The 19,451-nt window shown below is 45.4% G+C and overlaps 1 protein-coding gene across 1 annotated transcript in view; it reads left to right on the top strand.

Moving 5' to 3' along the window:
* LOC137524536 (cytochrome P450 2K1-like) overlaps positions 1-10,886 on the top strand; it is a 70,615-nt gene extending 59,729 nt beyond the window's left edge. Inside the window, exons 7-9 of the mRNA XM_068244523.1 lie at positions 5,941-6,128; positions 9,646-9,787; positions 10,505-10,886. Of these exons, the coding sequence (XP_068100624.1) occupies positions 5,941-6,128; positions 9,646-9,787; positions 10,505-10,692 (518 nt within the window). The 3' untranslated portion in view covers positions 10,693-10,886. The remainder of the gene's footprint in view (positions 1-5,940; positions 6,129-9,645; positions 9,788-10,504) is intronic.
* The last annotated feature ends 8,565 nt before the right edge of the window (positions 10,887-19,451 follow it).

The raw sequence follows: 19,451 nt of genomic DNA, 5'->3' as shown, positions 1-19,451 counted from the left end.
GTTGACTCTAGGAAAGCAAATTATCTTATTGTCTAATTTCTTGAAGGCTTAACATCACTATACACAATTTCTCCATCTGTGTCGAAAAGCACAGTTAACATGTATGTAACCTTGTGACCTACTGGAATTATGATATGCACACATATAGACAAAAAATCTGACTGTAAACATTTAAAAAAAATGTATTTTGCCCTGCAGAAAGTAGATGTTTTAAACAATGTTTCAGATTTATAGAGTTTCTTTTTGTTTGTTTGTTTTTTATAAAATCTGTGATGGGGGTATGAAGTAAGCTTTAGGGCCCTTTTCCACTATCAATCGCATTCGCTAAGCACAAACGCTAGTGATTGCAATTGTGGATTTTCATTCATTTGGTTAAGCAATTGCGATTGTGATTTTACATGTACAATGCATTTGCATTGCGAAATCGCCCCCGAAAGTGATTGCACTTTGCAAAAAAATGGAATCAAGGTAGTGGAAAATACCTACCGCGATTCCTACTTTAAAGTAGCAACTCTAGCGATTTAAAAATCGCTAGCGTGTTGTGATTTTGCGATTGAGTATTGCAATCGCCTGCAGTGGAAAAGGGCCCTTAACCTCCTTGCCGGTTATCCTGAACACAGTTCGGGGTAACCTGCGCAGGAGGATTTCTCAGGCCCCGCTGGGCCGATTTGCATAATTTTTTTTCCTACACGCAGCTAGCACTTTGCTAGCTGTGTGTAGTACACGATCGCCGCCGCTCGCCGCCGAGCCGCCCCCCCCCCCCGCCCCAGACCCCTGCGCAGCCTGGCCAATCAGTGCCAGGCAGCGCTAAGGGGCGGATCGGGATTCCCTCTGACGTCACGACGTCAATGACGTCGGTGACGTCATCCCGCCCGGTCGCCATGGCGACCGGGGAAGCCCTGCAGGAAATCCCGTTCTCAACGGGATTCCCTGCATACTCTGATCGCCGAAGGCGATCGGAGTGGGTGGGGGGATGCCGCCGCTCAGCGGCTATCATGTAGCGAGCCCTGGGCTCGCTACATGATTTAAAAAAAAAAAAATTTAAAAAGTGCAGCGCTGCCTCCTTGCCGGATTTTTTAGAACGGCAAGGAGGTTAAAGTGTATTTAAATATTTGACTTCAGCTATAGATCATCATTAAACAAGTCATTTTACAACTGAATTCTATTAAATATTATTGTTCACCTTTTGTTGGTAGCTGCTATAAGCACTTTGGATAGAAACCATGGCAACAGCATTTGACTTAGTATCAATGTTACCCAGAATTCTCATCTCTCTTTGTGGTTCAAAAGTCTGCACAAAGTAAGAAGTATATTTTGTTGCGTTCATCATACTTTTGTATCCTGGCAGCAATGACGCATTTATTTCACAGGGAGAAGGGATCATTCACACATTCAGGTATGCTGAGTACCTGTATGTACTGGGAGGAGAACATTTTGTGATGCCATAGAACCGCATTTACTTGCACAGTGTAAGTGTATCTGAACTTAAAGTGAACCTCCGGACTAAAAATCTGCTCAGCAGAACTGAAAAGGCTTGGTGTTTCTTTAACAGGTTCACAGCATCAGAACTTTGTTTTTCTTACCAAAGCATCATTTTTAGCTGCATTTTTAGCTAAGCTCCACCCATCAAAGAAAACTGCCTGGGCTTTTTTTTTCCTGATGCTGTGCACAGCATGATGGGATTTCCTTTGTTGTTGTTCACGTTGCCTAGCAACTGGGAGCGGTGCTCAGGACACAGGACAGTTGGAACTGTGTCTCATGCTTCCTGTCACCTCCTTTCAACCAAAAAGATGGCTGCCCTCATGAAATCAAACATTTGCCTGTTCTTTTAAAACAGTGTGGGTAAGAGATTATATTACATATCTATTTTAATTAACATAACTAATGTAACTTAATGACAGTATGTTTGTTTAGGTTGAAGTTCCTCTTTAAGAATTATATTTCCATTGAAAAGGTAGCCTCAATGAGATGTATACACTAAAGCTGGCCATACACTGGCCGGATTTGCCGCCGTTTCGACAGCAGATTCGATCACTGGGATCGAATCTGCTGCCAATCGTTCGCGCTACACGCCGAATTTCGATCCATTTCGTCCAATCCCGTCGATCGCTTCATGCGGAAAATTACCGTTGATCGCCCACGAGTAGGGAGCGCATCGCTAGTGGCGTTCGAGTGCCCGATGACCGACGCAATAGAGCGGCAATACATTACCTGCTCCGCCGGCGCGACTACCCCCGGTCACCGCTGCTCCGTGTCCGCGCAGGTCTCCGGCATGCTTCAGTTCCTCCTGCCTGGAAGGAAGTTTAAACAGTAGAGGGCACTCTACTGTTTAAACTTCCTGCCGGGCAGGAAGAAGTAAAGCATGCTGGACCTGGAGACCAGAGCGGAGACAGAGCAGCGGAGACCTGGGGACTGGAGTCACGCCGGCGGAGCACGTAATGTATGCGGGGGGGGGAGCGGCGGCACCACCACCACCACCACCACAGATTGTGAACGGTTTCAGGCTGAAATCGGTTCACAATCTGTTTGCAGTAAAGGCAGCCATACGATCCCTCTCTGATCAGATTCGATGGCTAACTTTGCCTGGCAGGGGAAGTAGGGTGGAGGTGAAAGCTGGGCCAGCCAGCACACTTGTGGTGCAGTTTGGTGGGGGTTTGTAGGTTCATGGAGGGCAAAGTCTAAGGTGCTAGGACATTTGTGCCTATAGGCTCCTGTAATGTAAATGCGGGCCTGTAGGCCTGGTATGGTGTGGGATGTGCTAATGAGTCAGTAATCAAAAATACTCAAAATACCAACCCGACTCAAAATTGTCACAAAATATTATAGAGATAGGGCCTCTTCTAGAAGAGGGAGTGCTCATGAGATGCATTAAGGCGGTCTGCGTTGGGTGTACCCTGGTCCTCCTCTCCTAGAATCAGCACGTGAGCACTTTTTACTCTATCGTAATTTCCTTCTTGCACTATTGCACTTTTGTTCAGGCTCTGTAGATATTTTTCTAGCCTGCCTTTTTCATCAATACAGTGTTACACACGGCTATTCAAACCTATTGTTACCTGTTTTTTTTTTCACTTTTTGAAGATACCCATTCTTGGCTTTTTGTATATGTTTATGAAAATTGGAATTGTACTTCATATTGTTAGAGTTGGCGGTCCTGTTGTTATCCATTACCTAGTTATTGATAGATCATAATAGTACACAACCTGTAGTCATTTTAATTAATTTTACTCTTGATTTATATATTCTCAATCAAATTTATATAATATTTTGTGACAATTTTGAGTCAGGTTGGTCCTGTATTTTGGGTACTTTTAGCTGTGGCTCTTTACACTGTGGTTAAACATCATTAACAAGGTGAAGATTACGCTGAGACATAGGAAAATTGTAACAGATAGTTAGGTATGAGGCCAGGAAGGGGTTAAGGCTGGGCATTGAGTAAAAGGCAAAGCAATCTAAAGGTTCCCATACATGGTACAATTTTTCATTTTTTTTCAATTAGATAATTTCGTTCGATTATTCCGTTAGATCGAATATAAAGATTTTTCCAGCATGTCCAATGAGATTTTGTCGAAAAAAACGGGATAAGCGTTCGAATTTCTTGATCCAAAAAAAAATATTTTCTACTTTCACTTGATTAAATCATTTAGATTGAAAAAACAGGAAAATCGAATGCTTTTATTGCATCGTGTATGGGCACCATAAGGGGAAGAGTGTAGGAGCTAAAGACGAGTTTCAGATCATTTATGAACAACAAAGAGTATGTTATGGCTAGGCTTGGGGAAAAGGTCATGGTTAGGTAACAGTAGGAAAAGAAGTAAGGTTCCATTAACGTTAGGACTATTTAGGGAGCAGCTAGGAAGGGGCTTAGTTATAGTGAGGTATAGCAGAAAAGCAGAATCGGTATGCATCAGATGTAAGTATGTAACGGAAGCTATAGATACAAGTACCTGTCCTGTGGGATCAACTATACAAAATCAAATCTAGAATCTATGCACACCTTAGAAGAAATTTGCAACACAATTTAGATACAGCGGCTGCATCAAAGAAAACAACATGTTATACAAGTATTAACAACATTTTTTTTTTTACAAAGCCATTAAAGAGAGTCTGAAGCAAGAATAAATCTCGCTTCAGACCTCATAGATAGCAGGGGCATGTGTGCCCCTGCTAAACCGCCGCTGGTATTATTTTAAAAGGAAAAATCCATATCCTTCTCAGTTTAGGTTCCCTTTAAACCCTGCATTAATGTTGAATGTTGAACGAGTTAATGTAAAAGAGCTTTATTACTGTATATCACTGAACATTTTAATGTTAATGGAGTCATCAGTCAAAAAAAGCTCCCACCCACCCCATTCTACTTGCCCGGGGCTTTCTCCAGCCCCTTGCAGCTGACATGTCCCACGCCGCAGCTCTGCGCTCAGTCATTGGCCCTGGGTCCCCACTGATGCAGAGGGCGACTTTAAAGAGGAGCTGTTAGGTATAAGGTCTCAGAGAAAATAAACACATATATCAGTAGCTAAAGATTGGCTGTACTTACATTACATATGCATTTCACTGTCCACGTTTGGATTTCACAGAATTTGTATATAGTATATGCAGAGATAGATGCTCCTGACAGCTCATGGCAGGCTCCATGTTTTTCTGTCAAATGTGTCGTCATGTCCTGCCTGCTTCCTGATCACAGATAAGCTTGTACTAAATAACACAGTGTGCAGTGAATATTAATGAGCCATGTGGCTAGGAACAATAGCTGACTCCTGCAGTGTACTCTGCCCGGAGATTTATCAGTGCTACGCGATTACAAGCTGCTGTAACGTCTCATTAGCAGCCGAGGGGAGAGCCCCAGAATGCTTTGCAGTAATATGCGGCTTGCGTCTTCTTAAGAATAACAGACTTGCTGATAAGCACACATCAAAGGTAACTGAGATTTTTATCTTCACTAATTGCTTTTGGGCTTCCTTCTAAACTGTTTAACACAGGAGAATAGAGGTTTAAATTAGCTTCTGCAGCCTGACAGTTACTCTTTAAGGCCGTCTCTACTGTGCCTGTGCGAGCACCGATGTCAATCAAGCCCACGTTGTCCGTGGTGTACTGCGCAGGTGCAGAAGTACTGCACCTGTGAAGTACACCGCGGACAAAGGGGACCTGATTGACAATGGCGCTCAAGCAGGAGCACTAGAGAAGGTCGGCCTGTACACCGTCGGGGACCCCGGGGGGGCTGCAAGCGGAGCAGTCAGCGATAGGACATGTCAGCTGCAAGAGGCTGGAGGATTTCCCGGGCAAGGAGAGCGGGGGTGGGGGGAGCTTTTGTTGATTGATGACTCCTTCAACCTCTTGAAGACTGCAGTGGTAAACCCCCCTAAAGACCAGGGCTATTTTCAGTAAATTGGCCACTGCAGCATTAAGGCCAAGCTGCAGGGCCGCACAACAAGGCACATGAGTGATCCCCGCCCCCCTTTTCTCCCCACCAATAGAGCTCTCTGTTGGCGTTGGGCGGTACTGGGGCTGCCGCGGCGGCCACGCCCATTGGCGAGGGGCGGTCAGCAGGTTGTTAAAATAGCTTTGTGCATCTTGCAATCTTGCACACTCCATTTCATATTTGCCGACCTATACCTTTATCATACCACCCCCTTCCGCCCCCCCCCCCCCCCAAAAAAATTTTTACATACAGCTTGGCAACATCTTAAAGCCATAATTGAATTCACATTTGGTTTTCCTTGAGAGAGTCGGTCAGTTTTTCTGCTGTTTGATACTTTTATCATTTGATTTAATTATTATCTTACTGCATTTTTGCTGTATTTATAATAGCCAACTCAGATGTACCTTTCATATGAAACAACATTACTTTTTTTATGTGCTATTTGCGAAAGAAAATAATAATGCTGAAACCATGTTCAGGTATTGCGGTGCTGCTAATGAAATACGTTTACTTTTATACTGCAGAGAAAGTACAAGAGGAAATCCGGGCACATATTAAACCAGGACAGATGCCCGCAGCTGATGATAGGAAGAAAATGCCGTATACTGACGCAGTGATACACGAGGTGCAGAGGTTCTGTAATCTCGTCCCTATGAGTGTCTCACACACAACAACAAAGGATGTGCATTTCCGGGGATACTGCATTCCTAAGGTAATTTATTAGTACAATCACAGGCCAAACTGAAATTTTGGTCACTTAATATTAAAGAGAACCTGGGGTGGGTTTGAAGAATATTATCTGCATACAGAGGCTGGATCTGCCTATACAGCCCAGCCTCTGTTGCTATCCCAAACCCCCCTAAGGTCCCCCTGCACTCTGCAATCCCTCATAAATCACAGCCATGCTGCTGACAAACAGCTTGTCAGAGCTGGCTGTGTTTATCTCTATAGTGTCAGTCTGCTGCTCTCCCCGCCTCCTGCAGAACTCCAGTCCCCGCCTGCATCCCTTCCCTCCCTGCTGATTGGAGGGAAGGGACGGGGGAAGGGGCCGGAGCTATGCAGGAGGCGGGGGAGCAGCTGAGACTGACACTACAGATGTAAACACAGCCTCACAGCACGGCTGTGATTTATGAGGGATTGCAGAGTGCAGGGGGACCTTAGTGGGGTTTGGGATAGCAACAGAGGCTGGGCTGTATAGGCAGATCCAGCCTCTGTATGCAGATAACATTCTTTAAACATACCTCGGGTTCTCTTTAAGATTAATTCATCCAGGAAATCTTTATTTCCACTGAAAAATTGTGCTGCATGGTTGCTGAGAAGTTGTATGTAGACATATCTGACAATGTAAAATACATTTTTGCCAAATTTTTGCGAAAATATATGCTCACTAAAAGTAGATGAACGAAAAGGTAAAAGGGGTCTTAATTAAATGTTTATGAAAATGTACTTTTCTTATAAATATTTCATGAAAACATAGAAAAATGTATAGAGATATGTACAGAAAATATAGTTTTGTGAAAAAACTGCAGGAAACACTGAGGCTAGTTTCACATATGGTGCAATTGTCCTGCAGCAGGAGAGCCCAGAAAAGGACAACTGCACCACACCATGTCCCCTTGCACATTACGGCAGAGTGCACAGACAGGGTATTATTCATCAGGGCCTGCCTTAGGTTTCACAGCGCCTTGAGCGAAACCAGATTTTGGTGCCCCCTCCTCATTCATCCTCTTCGCGCACACACAGGCCCATATGCAATTCCCCTTTTCTCCTGAGATATCTCCTAGGAGATAATTTTCATCTTCACTTTAAAATAACTTTTCAGCATTTTACAATTGAAAAAGTTGGTGAAAAGGTGCTATCAAGATCCCCTCTTTAGTGTATATAGTCAGATCCCCATTTTAGTGTATAAAGGCAGATATCCCCCCCCCCCCCAAGTGTATATAGGCAGGTCCTCCTTTAGTATATATAGGTAGATCCCCCCTTTAGTGTATATAGGTAGATCCCCCCTTTAGTGTATATAGGTAGATCCCCCCCTTTAGTGTATATATAGGCACCATTGACTGCCCTGCCACCCCCTTTCCCCAACCGGGAGGCAATTGGGGAACCTTACTTTTCTGGCTTGTCCACTGTGTAGCTGGGGACAGCTACAGCAGCCACATATGGAATCGGAGCCCACAGCCAGGTAAAAATGCGGCCAGGTCCAGTCCAGAGTAGATGAATATATGCGCCCCCCCTGGAAGCCGGCGCCCTGAGCGACCGCTCCAGTCGCTCAGGTCAAAGGCTGGCCATGTTATTCATAGCACCGCCCCCTGAACATGCTCCGTGCTGGACAGGAAGTACCTCACTGTTTTTCGGGTGATCAGTGCATGCATGCCGCACTGCCACCACAACAATCTAAATAGATCCAAATGTTGGATTGACTTCTTATCAGTCTTATCAGTTGTGTGAGCAATAGCAAACAACTTTTTTTAGTTGTTTCAACTTGTTTTACAACAAAAGTTGTAATTGTGCTGTATAAAAGACCGCTGTTGAGCGTTTGTATGGGGCTTTAGACTGCAATGCAATTGCCTGCCTCATGGTACCGCTTGTACTGGTCAGCAACACATTGCAGAGTCTGCGCCGCAGTGCGTCGTCCAAAGCACTTTCGCCACATCGCATGACACCGTGGGTAGTGTGGCCAATTGAGATTAACATGACCACTGTAGCGGGGGAGCACACTGTGACACCGTGACGCGATGCGACACTGTATGTGTGAAAGTAGCCTGAACTGTGGGATAAGGATGCTGCAGGATGTAAAAAGGCAAATAGCCAACTTCACCTCATGGCAAATTTAGACTGTACAAATCCCAAAATCAAAAAAATCTCACCTTTTAGAAGGAGACATAGATGACACAAATTAACAGTTTTTGCAGCATTAACAAATTTGTGAAATCCATCTGCTCATCGGAATCTTCAAATTCATCTGCATAGCTACATCTTCTGCTTGTTTCTTATATTGCTGGTCTTGTTGCTCTATTACCTCTCCAGAACTCCTGGGCCCATATGCAATTCCCTTTTTCTCCTGATTTTTTCCTAGGAGATCATTTTCATCTTCTCTTTAAACTAACTTTGCAGCATTTTGCAATTGGAAAAGTACTCAAAAGTTGATGAGAAAGTACTATCAAATTTATTTTGAGTATTTTATTGATTGGCAGTGGCTTAAAATGCATTTTATGACAAGTTGTGAAAACTCAGGTGAAAAAATAAATTGCATATGGGCCCCGGAGTCTTGACTTGCTGTTACATAGTTAAATTATGCTCTATTTGCACAGAGGAATCCTGCTGTGTAACATTCTCCAATATAGTTAATTAGCTAGGAAATTACTGCCTAGGCAAGTCTAGACTAGAAAATCAGCACAACTGATGGTTAAAAGAGGAATTTTACTGAATATAACTGACAAAATTGTTTATTTTTTACAATATTAATTGATACATTATTTAGTGAGTGACAATTGTAAACTCTTTGCTCACTTTGATTTCCATTTTGAAATTTACCAGAGAAGGTGACATCTTTACTGCTGACCATTGCATCACTGCAGAATGTTTGTTTGTTTATTGTTTGTTACAAAGTCAGCAGAAATAACACCTGGAGCCATATGCAATTAATTTTTTCTCCTGAGTTTTCTCCAAGGAGATAATTTTTCATCTTTGATTTTAAATAACTTTCCAATATAACTTTGCAACTAAAAAAGTACCAAAAAGTTGGTGAAAAAGTACTATTAAAATTATTTTCAGCATATTCTTGCCTTCTGGGGGCTTAAAATGCATTTTATTGACGAGTTTAAAAATATCACCTAGGAGAAAACTCAGGTGAAAAAGTGAATTGCATATGGCCCCTGGTGTCCCAGAATGCTCTGGGAGGAGAGTTCTGCATAATAAACAGCTTAGGCAAAAAATCTGAAGAAAAGATTAGTGGCAGCCATAGTATGATGCCCTCCCTTTTACTACTAGAGCAAGGGGTGCAAGATTCCTGAGATGCTCATGTTTCCTCACTCAGACAGCATGGATCATAAAGATGAATAGAGAGAAGGCTGAATTTTTATTAAAACTTTTTTCCAGGACATAACTCCTGAAAGGCAGAATATGATAAAACCATCTGAGTTACAAATGTTATTCCTGTTCAGTGCGCAATCTAATGACAGGTCACCGAGTTCTCATTTAAGCCTTGTACAATGTGAATGTGTTTGCAGGGTACAGAGGTCATTCCATTCCTCACATCTGTTCTGTATGACAAGACTCAGTGGGAAACACCTTATGAGTTTAACCCAAATCACTTTCTGGATGGATCTGGCAAGTTCGTACGCCGAGATGCGTTTATGCCCTTCTCAGCAGGTAGGCCATTAAACTAATCACATTGTATCTAACTGCATAATTATTGTTGCAACCAGGGCTGGGACAAGGTTCTCCAGCACTAGAGGCACAGAACCCAAAGTGCGCCCCACCAACTGTGTCCTCTCCAGTACAGATAGCAAACGTGTCCCAGATATTGGCTCCCACCCCAGTACAATAGCCAGCTGGTTCCCTATACAGTATTAGGCAGCACCCTCCCCCTTATAACAGCCAGATGTGCCCCCTCTCCCTTCCAGTATTGTAGTGAGATGTGCTCTCCCCCCTCCCCCCAGTATTGTAATCAGATGTTACCCTCCCTGATGCCCTCTCTTTTTCTTGCTTGAAGCCACGCACCCAGAGGCAGGAGCTTACCCAGCCTCTGCCTCGGCCCGGATTTGGTTGCAACTAAATTAAGATTGATGGAGACCACAACCAAGAACTCAAGAGCCTATAGGTACAGCAACTCTACTCCTCAGCAGGTTCCACCCTCTAGGGAGGCTGGTCATATTTAGCCAATTTTTCATCACCAACTTATATGGATGGAATTTGCCACAACATGGATTCACCAGCAGCAAATTCCTGTCTCATAATGCTCAGCATGACCTGCCAAGGTTTAGATGGGCTTTAAAATAGAAGGCATTTTGTTTGCATATTTTAGTTTTCAGCAATGTTGTTTGTCTTCAAAAGTCTTAATCTTCTTCCTCCTGCTTTATTTCATAGGGAGAAGGATTTGTGCTGGAGAAGGCTTAGCGAAAATGGAGCTTTTCCTGTTCTTTACTGGACTTCTGCAAACCTTTACTTTCCTCCCACCTCCAGGAATTTCAAGAGAAGATCTAGATCTCACTCCTGGGTCTGGGTTCCTCCTAATTCCTCATCCATACTTGTTGTGTGCAAAGCTTAACTGTTAGCCAAAAACAACAGTATTTTCTGTATTTTTTAATGATGTGTTGTGGTTTAGGTAGTGCAGAGTAGTGTAGTGAATCAAGCAATGAATAAGGACAACTTGTCTGAAATGCATTAGCTGTTTTACCCTGTTTGTGATTTGGACCATCAATAAAGTGGACTGTGTTGCTACAGCCAGTGTGTTTGCACACACACACAATGGATCATTGCTAATTAAAAGGGATGCTCTTACCGTACTGAGTACTAAGGAGAAAACAAATCTATAACAGTTCCTTTGTTATCCTTGGTCATGTGATCTTGATGATTGTTATTATTAAAATTGAAAAAAGTACATCTACATCTCGGAGCTTGTTCACAGGTATACTAGAGATGTCGCGAACCTCCGATTTTTGGTTCGCGAACCCTGTTCGCGAACCTCCGCGAAAAGTTCGGTTCGCAAAAAAACCCCAATAGACTTCAATGGGAAGGCGAACTTCATAATTTTAAAAAAATTCTACTGGCTAGAAAAATGTTATATAACATGTTCCAACAGCTCTAATACCTGGACCTCCCTCCCCTTCTACCTATTTCTCCTCCCTCCTACTGGAGGGAGGAGGGTCTCATTTGCCAGGGCACGACAGTATTTCAAAAACCAGCTATTTACCATGGGTGGGATTTGAACCCAGGTCTCACTGTGTGGTGGGCAAGTACCTTAACTGCTGTACCACAGCAGTACTAACTGAAGCTGGCCTAGCATTTACCATTTATGCTCAATCCAAGAGAAAAATTAGACAAGACAAATAACATTTATATCACGCTTTTCTCCTGGCGGACTCAAAGCACCTGTGCTGCAGCCACTAGGGCACACTCTATAGACAGTAGCAGTGTTAGGAAGACTTGCCTAAGGTTTCGTACTAAATAGGTGCTGGCTTACTGAACAGACAGAGCCGAGATTCGAACACTGGTCTCCTGTGTCAGAGGCAGAGCCCTTAACCATTACACCATACAGCCACTGGATATGTAGCTAGGCATGGCCTTGCCTTGTGGGTTCAACAGTTGTCAAGAGAAAAAATAAACAAGACAAATAACATTTTTATCACACTTTTCTCCTGGCGGACTCAAAGCACCAGTGCTGCAGCCACTAGGACACACTCCAGCTGATCTCTGTGACTGCAATAGTGGCTGAATCACACCCTGAAACAAGCATGCAGCTAATCCAGTCTGACTTCAGTCAGAGCACCTGATCTGCATGCTTGTTCAGGGGCTGTGGCTAAAAGTATTAGAGACACAGGATCAGCAGGCGATTCAGGCAACTGGTATTATTTTAAAAGGAAAAATCCATATCCTTCTCAGTTTAGGGTCCCTTTGTAGCATAAAAGCCAACTCACATTGGCTGGGAATTGAACCTGGGTCTCACTGTGTGGTGGGCAAGTACCTTAACCGCTGTACCACAGCAGTACTAACTGAAGCTGGCCTAGCATTTACCATTTATGCTCAATCCAAGAGAAAAATTAGACAAGACAAATAACATTTATATCACGCTTTTCTCCTGGCGGACTCAAAGCACCAGAGCTGCAGCCACTAGGGCACGCTCTATAGGCAGTAGCAGTGTTAGGAAGACTTGCCTAAGGTCTCCTACTGAATAGGTGCTGGCTTACTAAAGAGACAGAGCCAAGATTCGAACCCTGGTCTCCTGTGTCTGAGGCAGAGCCCTTAACCATTACACCATCCAGGCACTGCTTAAGGATTTAAGCCAGCACCTATTCAGTAGGAGACCTTAGGCAAGTCTTCCTAACACTGCTACTGCCTATAGAGCGTGCCCTAGTGGCTGCAGCTCTGGGGCTTTGGGTCCGCCAGGAGAAAAGCGTGATATAAATGTTGTTTGTCTTGTCTAATTTTTCTCTTGGATTGAGCATAAATGGTAAATGCTAGGCCAGCTTTAGTTAGTACTGTCGTGGTGAGTTTTGCTCACGAGTGACTGTGACGTCATGAGTGACGTCACGCTTATGCGCAGAAAGTGCCTGGCAACAGGAGCGCGATCTAGGACGCGCTCCGACGGGCAGCGCAGGCGTACTACTCCGGGTCATTGCGACCCGGAAGTAGTAGAAGGCCCAGAGAGATTCGCCTGGTGAACGGTTCGGGCCATCTCTAGTCATAGACAACGTAGACTGCAAAGTTTATCTGGCTACAAAACAAGCCCAAGCCAGCACCCCTCGATCACCCTGCTTGACAATTGGTGTAAAGCATTTGTGCTGATATACTGTGTTTGGTTTTCACCAAACATTGTGCAGTAAATTATGGTCAAAAGTCTCAACTTAGGGTTTTTCTGTCTTACGGTTTGTTCAGATGCAACTTAGCAAATCTAAGCTGTGCTAACATGTTCCTTTTAGAAAGAAGAGGCTTTATCCTGGGAACTCTTCCAAACAATGGATAATAATAAAAAACATGCACACCAGCAGAAATTGATTTGAATTGCACTTATTATTTCTAATCAAAAGATGAAACCAGTATACAAATAAGCCCCAATACAAAAACAGGATACAATTGCATATAACACAGCAGTGCGTATTTACAGAAATGACGTAAGCAACATGGCAATTGCAACAGCATCCTGTGTAAACAGAGATGGAGGAAAGTCCATTTACCCAACAGCAGCGCTGTTTCGAGGCAATAGTGCCTCTTGATCACGGGCAGATAAAGTCCAAGGCAGAAAGGCAGACAAGCAACGTATGCAGCAATGCAGAGCGGCGTCCTCTTCATTCTGTGTCCAGAAGCTGCTTCAAATACACAATCCCTAGTTGCTGATTGGCCCAAAGCACCGGGGCCGGCCCTCGTGACGCATGCGTACAAGCGGCACTTGCCGACGTACGCAATGACATCACTTCTGCATCCGCCAACCTCTATAATGTGGAAGTCGCAAAACCTCATTGCGAAGTTGCCAACCAAATGCAGAGACCACGCACTTAAGCACGGAGGCAGGCGGAGCATTGTCCTGGAAACCTACAGTAACTTCCTAGTGCAAGTTGCGGTGCTTTGAAGGGCATAAATCTACAAATAAATAACACAGACATAATTTTAGAAAAAACATATAAACTTATGTACATCCCAAATACATAATAGCAGTAATACAGCAGATTACATCTCGATTTTCCTCATTAACAGCAAACAGCAATCTCACAAAACTTACAGATCTACCTCCTCATTCAGACCAAATGGAGATTTGGTCTTTAACTTATATATCCAAAATAGTTCTCTACACTTAAGTTTCTGCTCCATATCACCACCTCTCCAAGGTTTTTTCACAATCTCCACCACCCTGAAACGAAGTTGTGATATACAGTGACCTGCAGCATAGAAGTGGCGTGCCAAAGGAGAATCCGCATCACCGCAGCAAATATTGCTGCGGTGTTCACAGATACGTGTGCGTATGTCCCTGCTGGTCTGCCCAACATAGAGCATACCACATGGACATGAAATTATATAAATTACCCCTTTACTAGAGCAGTCATCTTTTAATTATAAATAATAAGTGCAATTCAAATCAATTTCTGCTAGTGTGCATGTTTTTTATTATTATCTGTGAGGGATAGCGGACCCGCTGCCAGCAGGCATGAGGCAGCGGGCTCCGCTTCCCAGACTCTCACCGCCGGCGTGCCACAGAGCGGGGCTGTGTGGTCGGCGGAGTCCGTATGCTCGGCAGACTCAGCCTTCTGTGGGATCCCTTTCGCCAGCACTCACCCATCGCATAACGCGCGCGCGAGGAGGCAGGATCTTTATGCCTCGAGACGGGGAGTCAGCTGACCAGGCTAGTCAGCTGACTCCATCTCCACTGGGGATTGGCTGGGGCTCTGGGGCGGCGCAGGGGAGCTCTCTTGCTACAAATAGGACTTGCTAGTCAATAGCAAGTTGTCTGCTGTCGTGAATACATCCGTGTTAACGCTCAGACCTTAGCTCAGTTTCCTAGGTGTTGATACCAAGGACGTCACACCTTAGATTAGGATTGAATTGTATTATTACCTGTGTTTTGACTCTAGCTATCCCTGACTATTCTTTACGCTAATCGCTCTGTACTTCTGCCTATCTGATTCAAGTTGCCGACCCTGCCTGTTTACCGACTCTGAGTCAGCCTTCCGTTTCTGTACTTTTGCCTATCTGATTCAAGTTGCCGACCCTGCCTGTTTACCGACTCTGAATCAGCTTTCCGTCTCTGTACTGCTACCGCCCTCTCTGTTGCCGAACCTCTGCTTGTCTGACCTTTCTCCCTTCAGTGGAACGTCTCCCACTGACAGGTTATCTCTGAGGCTTGCCTCTCCGAGACGCTTGCCCCGGCAGACGATTACTGCCAGGGGCTGAGATTCCTCTCTTTGTCTGGCCTTGAGGATCTTGCATGCGGGGTTCCCATTCAGAGGTAACCACACCTCTGAGGATTTGCCGTGTGGTGGATATTTCCACAAGTGTACGAAATATTACTGTTCCTAATTTGAGTTACTGGGTTAGGTGTTCAGAGGTTAGTTTTACTCGTATTATTGGTGATTCTGCAGGTCATCAATAATTGGGTATTTATCTGCATTATTGGGGATTCTGCAGATCGCCAATAATCAGATTCTCTCTCTGAGCACCGTCGCCTACCGTTACAGAACAGCAGACCAAATATTATAGATGCATTATGCAGCCAGGTTGAGGCCTTAACTACCTCAGTAAATAACCTCATCGAGATGGTTAATACACAACAGACCCAGATCACCCAACTGTCTGGGTCTGTGCAGCTCCTCCAGACGGCTGTTGTCTCTATGCAACCCCCTCCAGTCACAGATTTGTGTTTGTCACTACCTGAGAAATTTTCTGGACACAGGTCTGACTTCCAGAATTTTCGCAACCGAGTGTTGTCCTATTTTGAATTGAGACCCAACTTGTCGGGTACTGAGTCCCAGAGGGTGACATTTATAAAGACATTATTAACCGGGGACTCACAAACCTGGGCATACTGTCTACCGCCGGAAGATACGGCATTGACTTCAGTTCAGGAATTTTTTAAAGCAATGGCTATAATATATGACGATCCGGACGCTTCCATCACTGCCGAGAGGAAGCTTAAAAGTCTTAGACAGGGCCGGGATTCTGTTGAAGTCTATGCGGCAGAATTTTGAAGGTGGGCTGTGTCGGCTAGGTGGGGGTCATATGCGTTGTTGGACCGCTTCCTTTCAGGTCTATCAGACGCGGTCTCTGAGCTAATGTTGGGTCATCCTGAACCCAAATCGATTGATGACGCTATTTCGTTGGCCGTCCGAGTGGACCGCCGGTTACGTTATCAGCGTCAGTCAAGAGGGAAAAGTGCGCTAAGGTCACTGTCCTATGCCTCCTCGTCACCTACCCCATCCACAGATGAACCGATGCAGATCGGACATTCCCGCCTGACCCAAGCAGAGAGGGATCGCCGGAGGTCTGAGAAGCTTTGTCTGTATTGTGCAGAGGAGGGTCACTTTGCAAAAAATTGCCCCAAGAAGTCAGGAAACTCTGCTGCCTAGGAGTAGTTGGAGGTAGCACCCTAGGCGAGCAGACGTTACCTCTGAACAATAATCGTCTACTCTTACCTTGTACTATTCTTGGGAAGGCCGAGCTGCATGTACTGAGGCTTTGTGGACTCTGGCTCGGCGGCCAATTTTATTGACTACGAGTTTGTGAAAAGACTGGGAGTCCCGTTACATTCCTTAAACCGCCAACTGGTTGTCACTGCAGTAGATGACTCTCCATTGCAATACAGACAACCCCTCTCTCAGACCCCGCTGTTGTCATGCACGATAGGGGTTTTACACAAGGAGGAATTACAGTTTCTCATGCTACGTATGACATCTTCCACCATTATCCTTGGCATGCCCTGGTTGCAGCTCCACTCCCCGCAGATTGACTGGGCCTCAGGCCAATTACTCAGTTGGTCACCGCATTGCCAAAATCATTGTTTGGCGAAAACAGCTATTTGTACCACCAAGGTGGAGGTTAAAGGGGTGCCAAAACAATACATTGAATTCACTGACGTCTTCTGTCCTAGGTCCGCTGATAAACTCCCACCTCATCGGAGTTTCGACTGCCCCATTGACTTGAGATCTGGTTGTATCTCTATAATCTGTCCGGGCCGGAGAAGCTGGCAATGCGGAAATACATTGCAGAAAATCTGGCAAAGGGTTTTATCCGACTGGAGCAGGGTTCTTTTTTGTGCAAAAAAAAAAGATGGTGGTCTTAGACCTTGTATTGATTATCGTGGTCTAAACAAGATCACCATAAAGAATCGCTATCCTCTGCCCTTGATAGACGATCTTTTCGCTCAGATAACTAGTGCCAGTATCTTTTCAAAATTGGACTTACGTGGGGCATACAACCTGGTGCGCATCAGGGACAGTGACAAGTGGAAGACGGCTTTTAACACGCCCGACGGGCACTATGAGTATCTAGTTATGCCCTTCGGGCTGTGTAACGCCCCGGCCGTCTTCCAGGAGCTGATTAACGAGGTCTTCAGGGAGGTGCTGGGAAAGTTTGTACTTGTGTATCTAGATGATATATTGATTTTTTCCCGTAATCTTGTTGAACATCGTAAACATGTGAAATTCGTATTAAAGAAATTGAGACAGAATTCGCTCTATGCAAAACTAGAGAAGTGTCTCTTCGAAGTCACTCAGATTCCTTTCCTGGGTTACATCATTTCCACTTCAGGCCTCTCTATGGACCCAGAAAAGGTCTCCGCAGTCTTGGGGTGGCCCCAACCGGTAGGCTTGAAAGCTTTACAGAGATTTCTTGGCTTCGCCAACTACTACCGGAAGTTCATTAAGGGGTTTTCCTCAGTAGTTGCCCCTCTTACCAGTCTTACCAAGAAGGGGGCTGATCCATATCATTGGACATCAGAGGCCCAGACAGCCTTCGATACCCTAAAAAAAGTTATTTTGTTCTGCACCCATCCTGAGACACGTAGACGTTACCCTTCCCTTCATCTTGGAGGTAGATGCTTCAGAGATCGGGGTAGGAGCTGTGCTGTCTCAGCGTTCAGGACTTCAGGGTAAACTGCACCCATGTGCCTTCTTTTCCCGTAGATTCTCCCCGGCGGAGAGAAACTACGACATTGGTAATCGGGAATTATTGGCCATTAAGTTGGCCTTAGAGGAGTGGCGCCATTGGCTAGAGGGCGCAGAACACACGATCACGGTCTTCACAGACCATAAGAACTTGGAGTACATTGAAGGGGCTAAGAGGCTTAGTCCTCGGCAGGCCCGATGGTCCTTATTTTTTCACGTTTCAGATTTGTCATCACGTACACCCCGGGTAGTAAGAACGTCAAGGCGGATGCTCTCTCCAGATGTTTTGAGCCTGAGACAGCGCAGTCTGCAACTCCTGAGAGCATTCTGCCTCGCAAAGTGGTGCTGGCTGCCACTGAGACCTGGGAGGATTGGGCAGTCACATTAGCTGCCCACCAGTTAGATACTCCGGAAGGGAAACCAGAGGGGGTTTTGTTTGTACCACTTCCTTTCTGATTACAGATCATGCAGTTGTTCCATGCCCATAAAAACGCAGGCCATCCTGGAGTTACTCGCATTCTGGACTTGCTCACGAGGTGTGTTTGGTGGCCTTCCTTGGCCTCTGATTGCAGAGAGTTTGTCAGGGAATGTGTTGTATGTGCCAGAAGCAAACCTTCTCGCCAGGCCTCGGTAGGTACCCTGCAATCCCTGCCAGTGCCGAGTGAACCATGGACCCATCTGTCCATGGACTTTGTTGGCGAGCTTCCTCGGTCCGAGGGTATGACAGTCATATGGGTGATTGTAGACAGGTTCAGCAAAATGGCCCATTTTGTTCCCCTGAAAGGATTTCCTTCAGCTCAAGAGTTGGCAGATCTCTTTATACAACACATTGTCCGCTTGCATGGGATTCCGGATGATTTGGTTTCCAATAGAGGAGTCCAATTTGTGTCTAAGTTTTGGAGGGCTTTTTGCCATAGTTTGGGTATGATTTTGTCCTTTTCATCTGGGTACCACCCACAGACCAACGGGCAGACCGAAAGGGTTAATCAGGCACTAAAACAATTTCTCAGATGTTATGTGGCGGATGTGCAAACGGAATGGGTTAAGTTTTTGCCCTTCGTGGCGTTTGCGCACAACAACCTGAAGAGCTCCTCTACGGGGGTTGTCCCCTTTCCAGGCTGTATCAGGAAGGTCTCCTAAATTCTCCCCTTTGCCGGTGTTTTCCTCTCCCTTCCCAGCCCTGGAAGAGTGGCAGAGGGTGTTAAGGGAGCTTTGGGCACAGGTGAAAAAGAATTTAGGGGTAGCCTTTCAAAGTCAGAAGAAATAGGCAGACAAGAGGCGATCTGTTGAGTGGCACTTTACCCCGGGGGACATGGTATGGGTATCAACCAGACAACCGTCCACCAAGCTGGGTCTCAGGTTCATAGGGCCTTATCCGGTGGCTAAAAAGATCAATGACGTTTCTTATGTGATTGATCTCCCAGCCAGTATGAGGTCTTGGGTGCCAGAGGGTCGCATGCATGCCAAGAGATTGAGGAAGAGGTTTCATCAGTCACATCCAGAGAAACCAGGTGGGAAGTGTCCGGAGTCCACTCCTCAAGGGGGGGTACTGTGAGGGATAGCGGACCCGCTGCCAGCAGGCATGAGGCAGCGGGCTCTGCTTCCCAGACTCTCACCGCTGGTGTGCCGCTGAGCGGGGCTGTGCGGTCGGCGGAGTCCGTATGCTCGGCGGACTCCGCCGCGCAGTTGCCTTCTGTGGGGTCCCTTTCGCCGGCACTCACCCA

This window comes from Hyperolius riggenbachi, chromosome 7, assembly GCF_040937935.1.
Source record: "Hyperolius riggenbachi isolate aHypRig1 chromosome 7, aHypRig1.pri, whole genome shotgun sequence".
NCBI classification, from domain to species: domain Eukaryota; kingdom Metazoa; phylum Chordata; class Amphibia; order Anura; family Hyperoliidae; genus Hyperolius; species Hyperolius riggenbachi.
The sequence above is the reverse complement of the archived record's forward strand: the minus strand, read 5'-3'. Positions and strand labels throughout refer to the sequence as shown.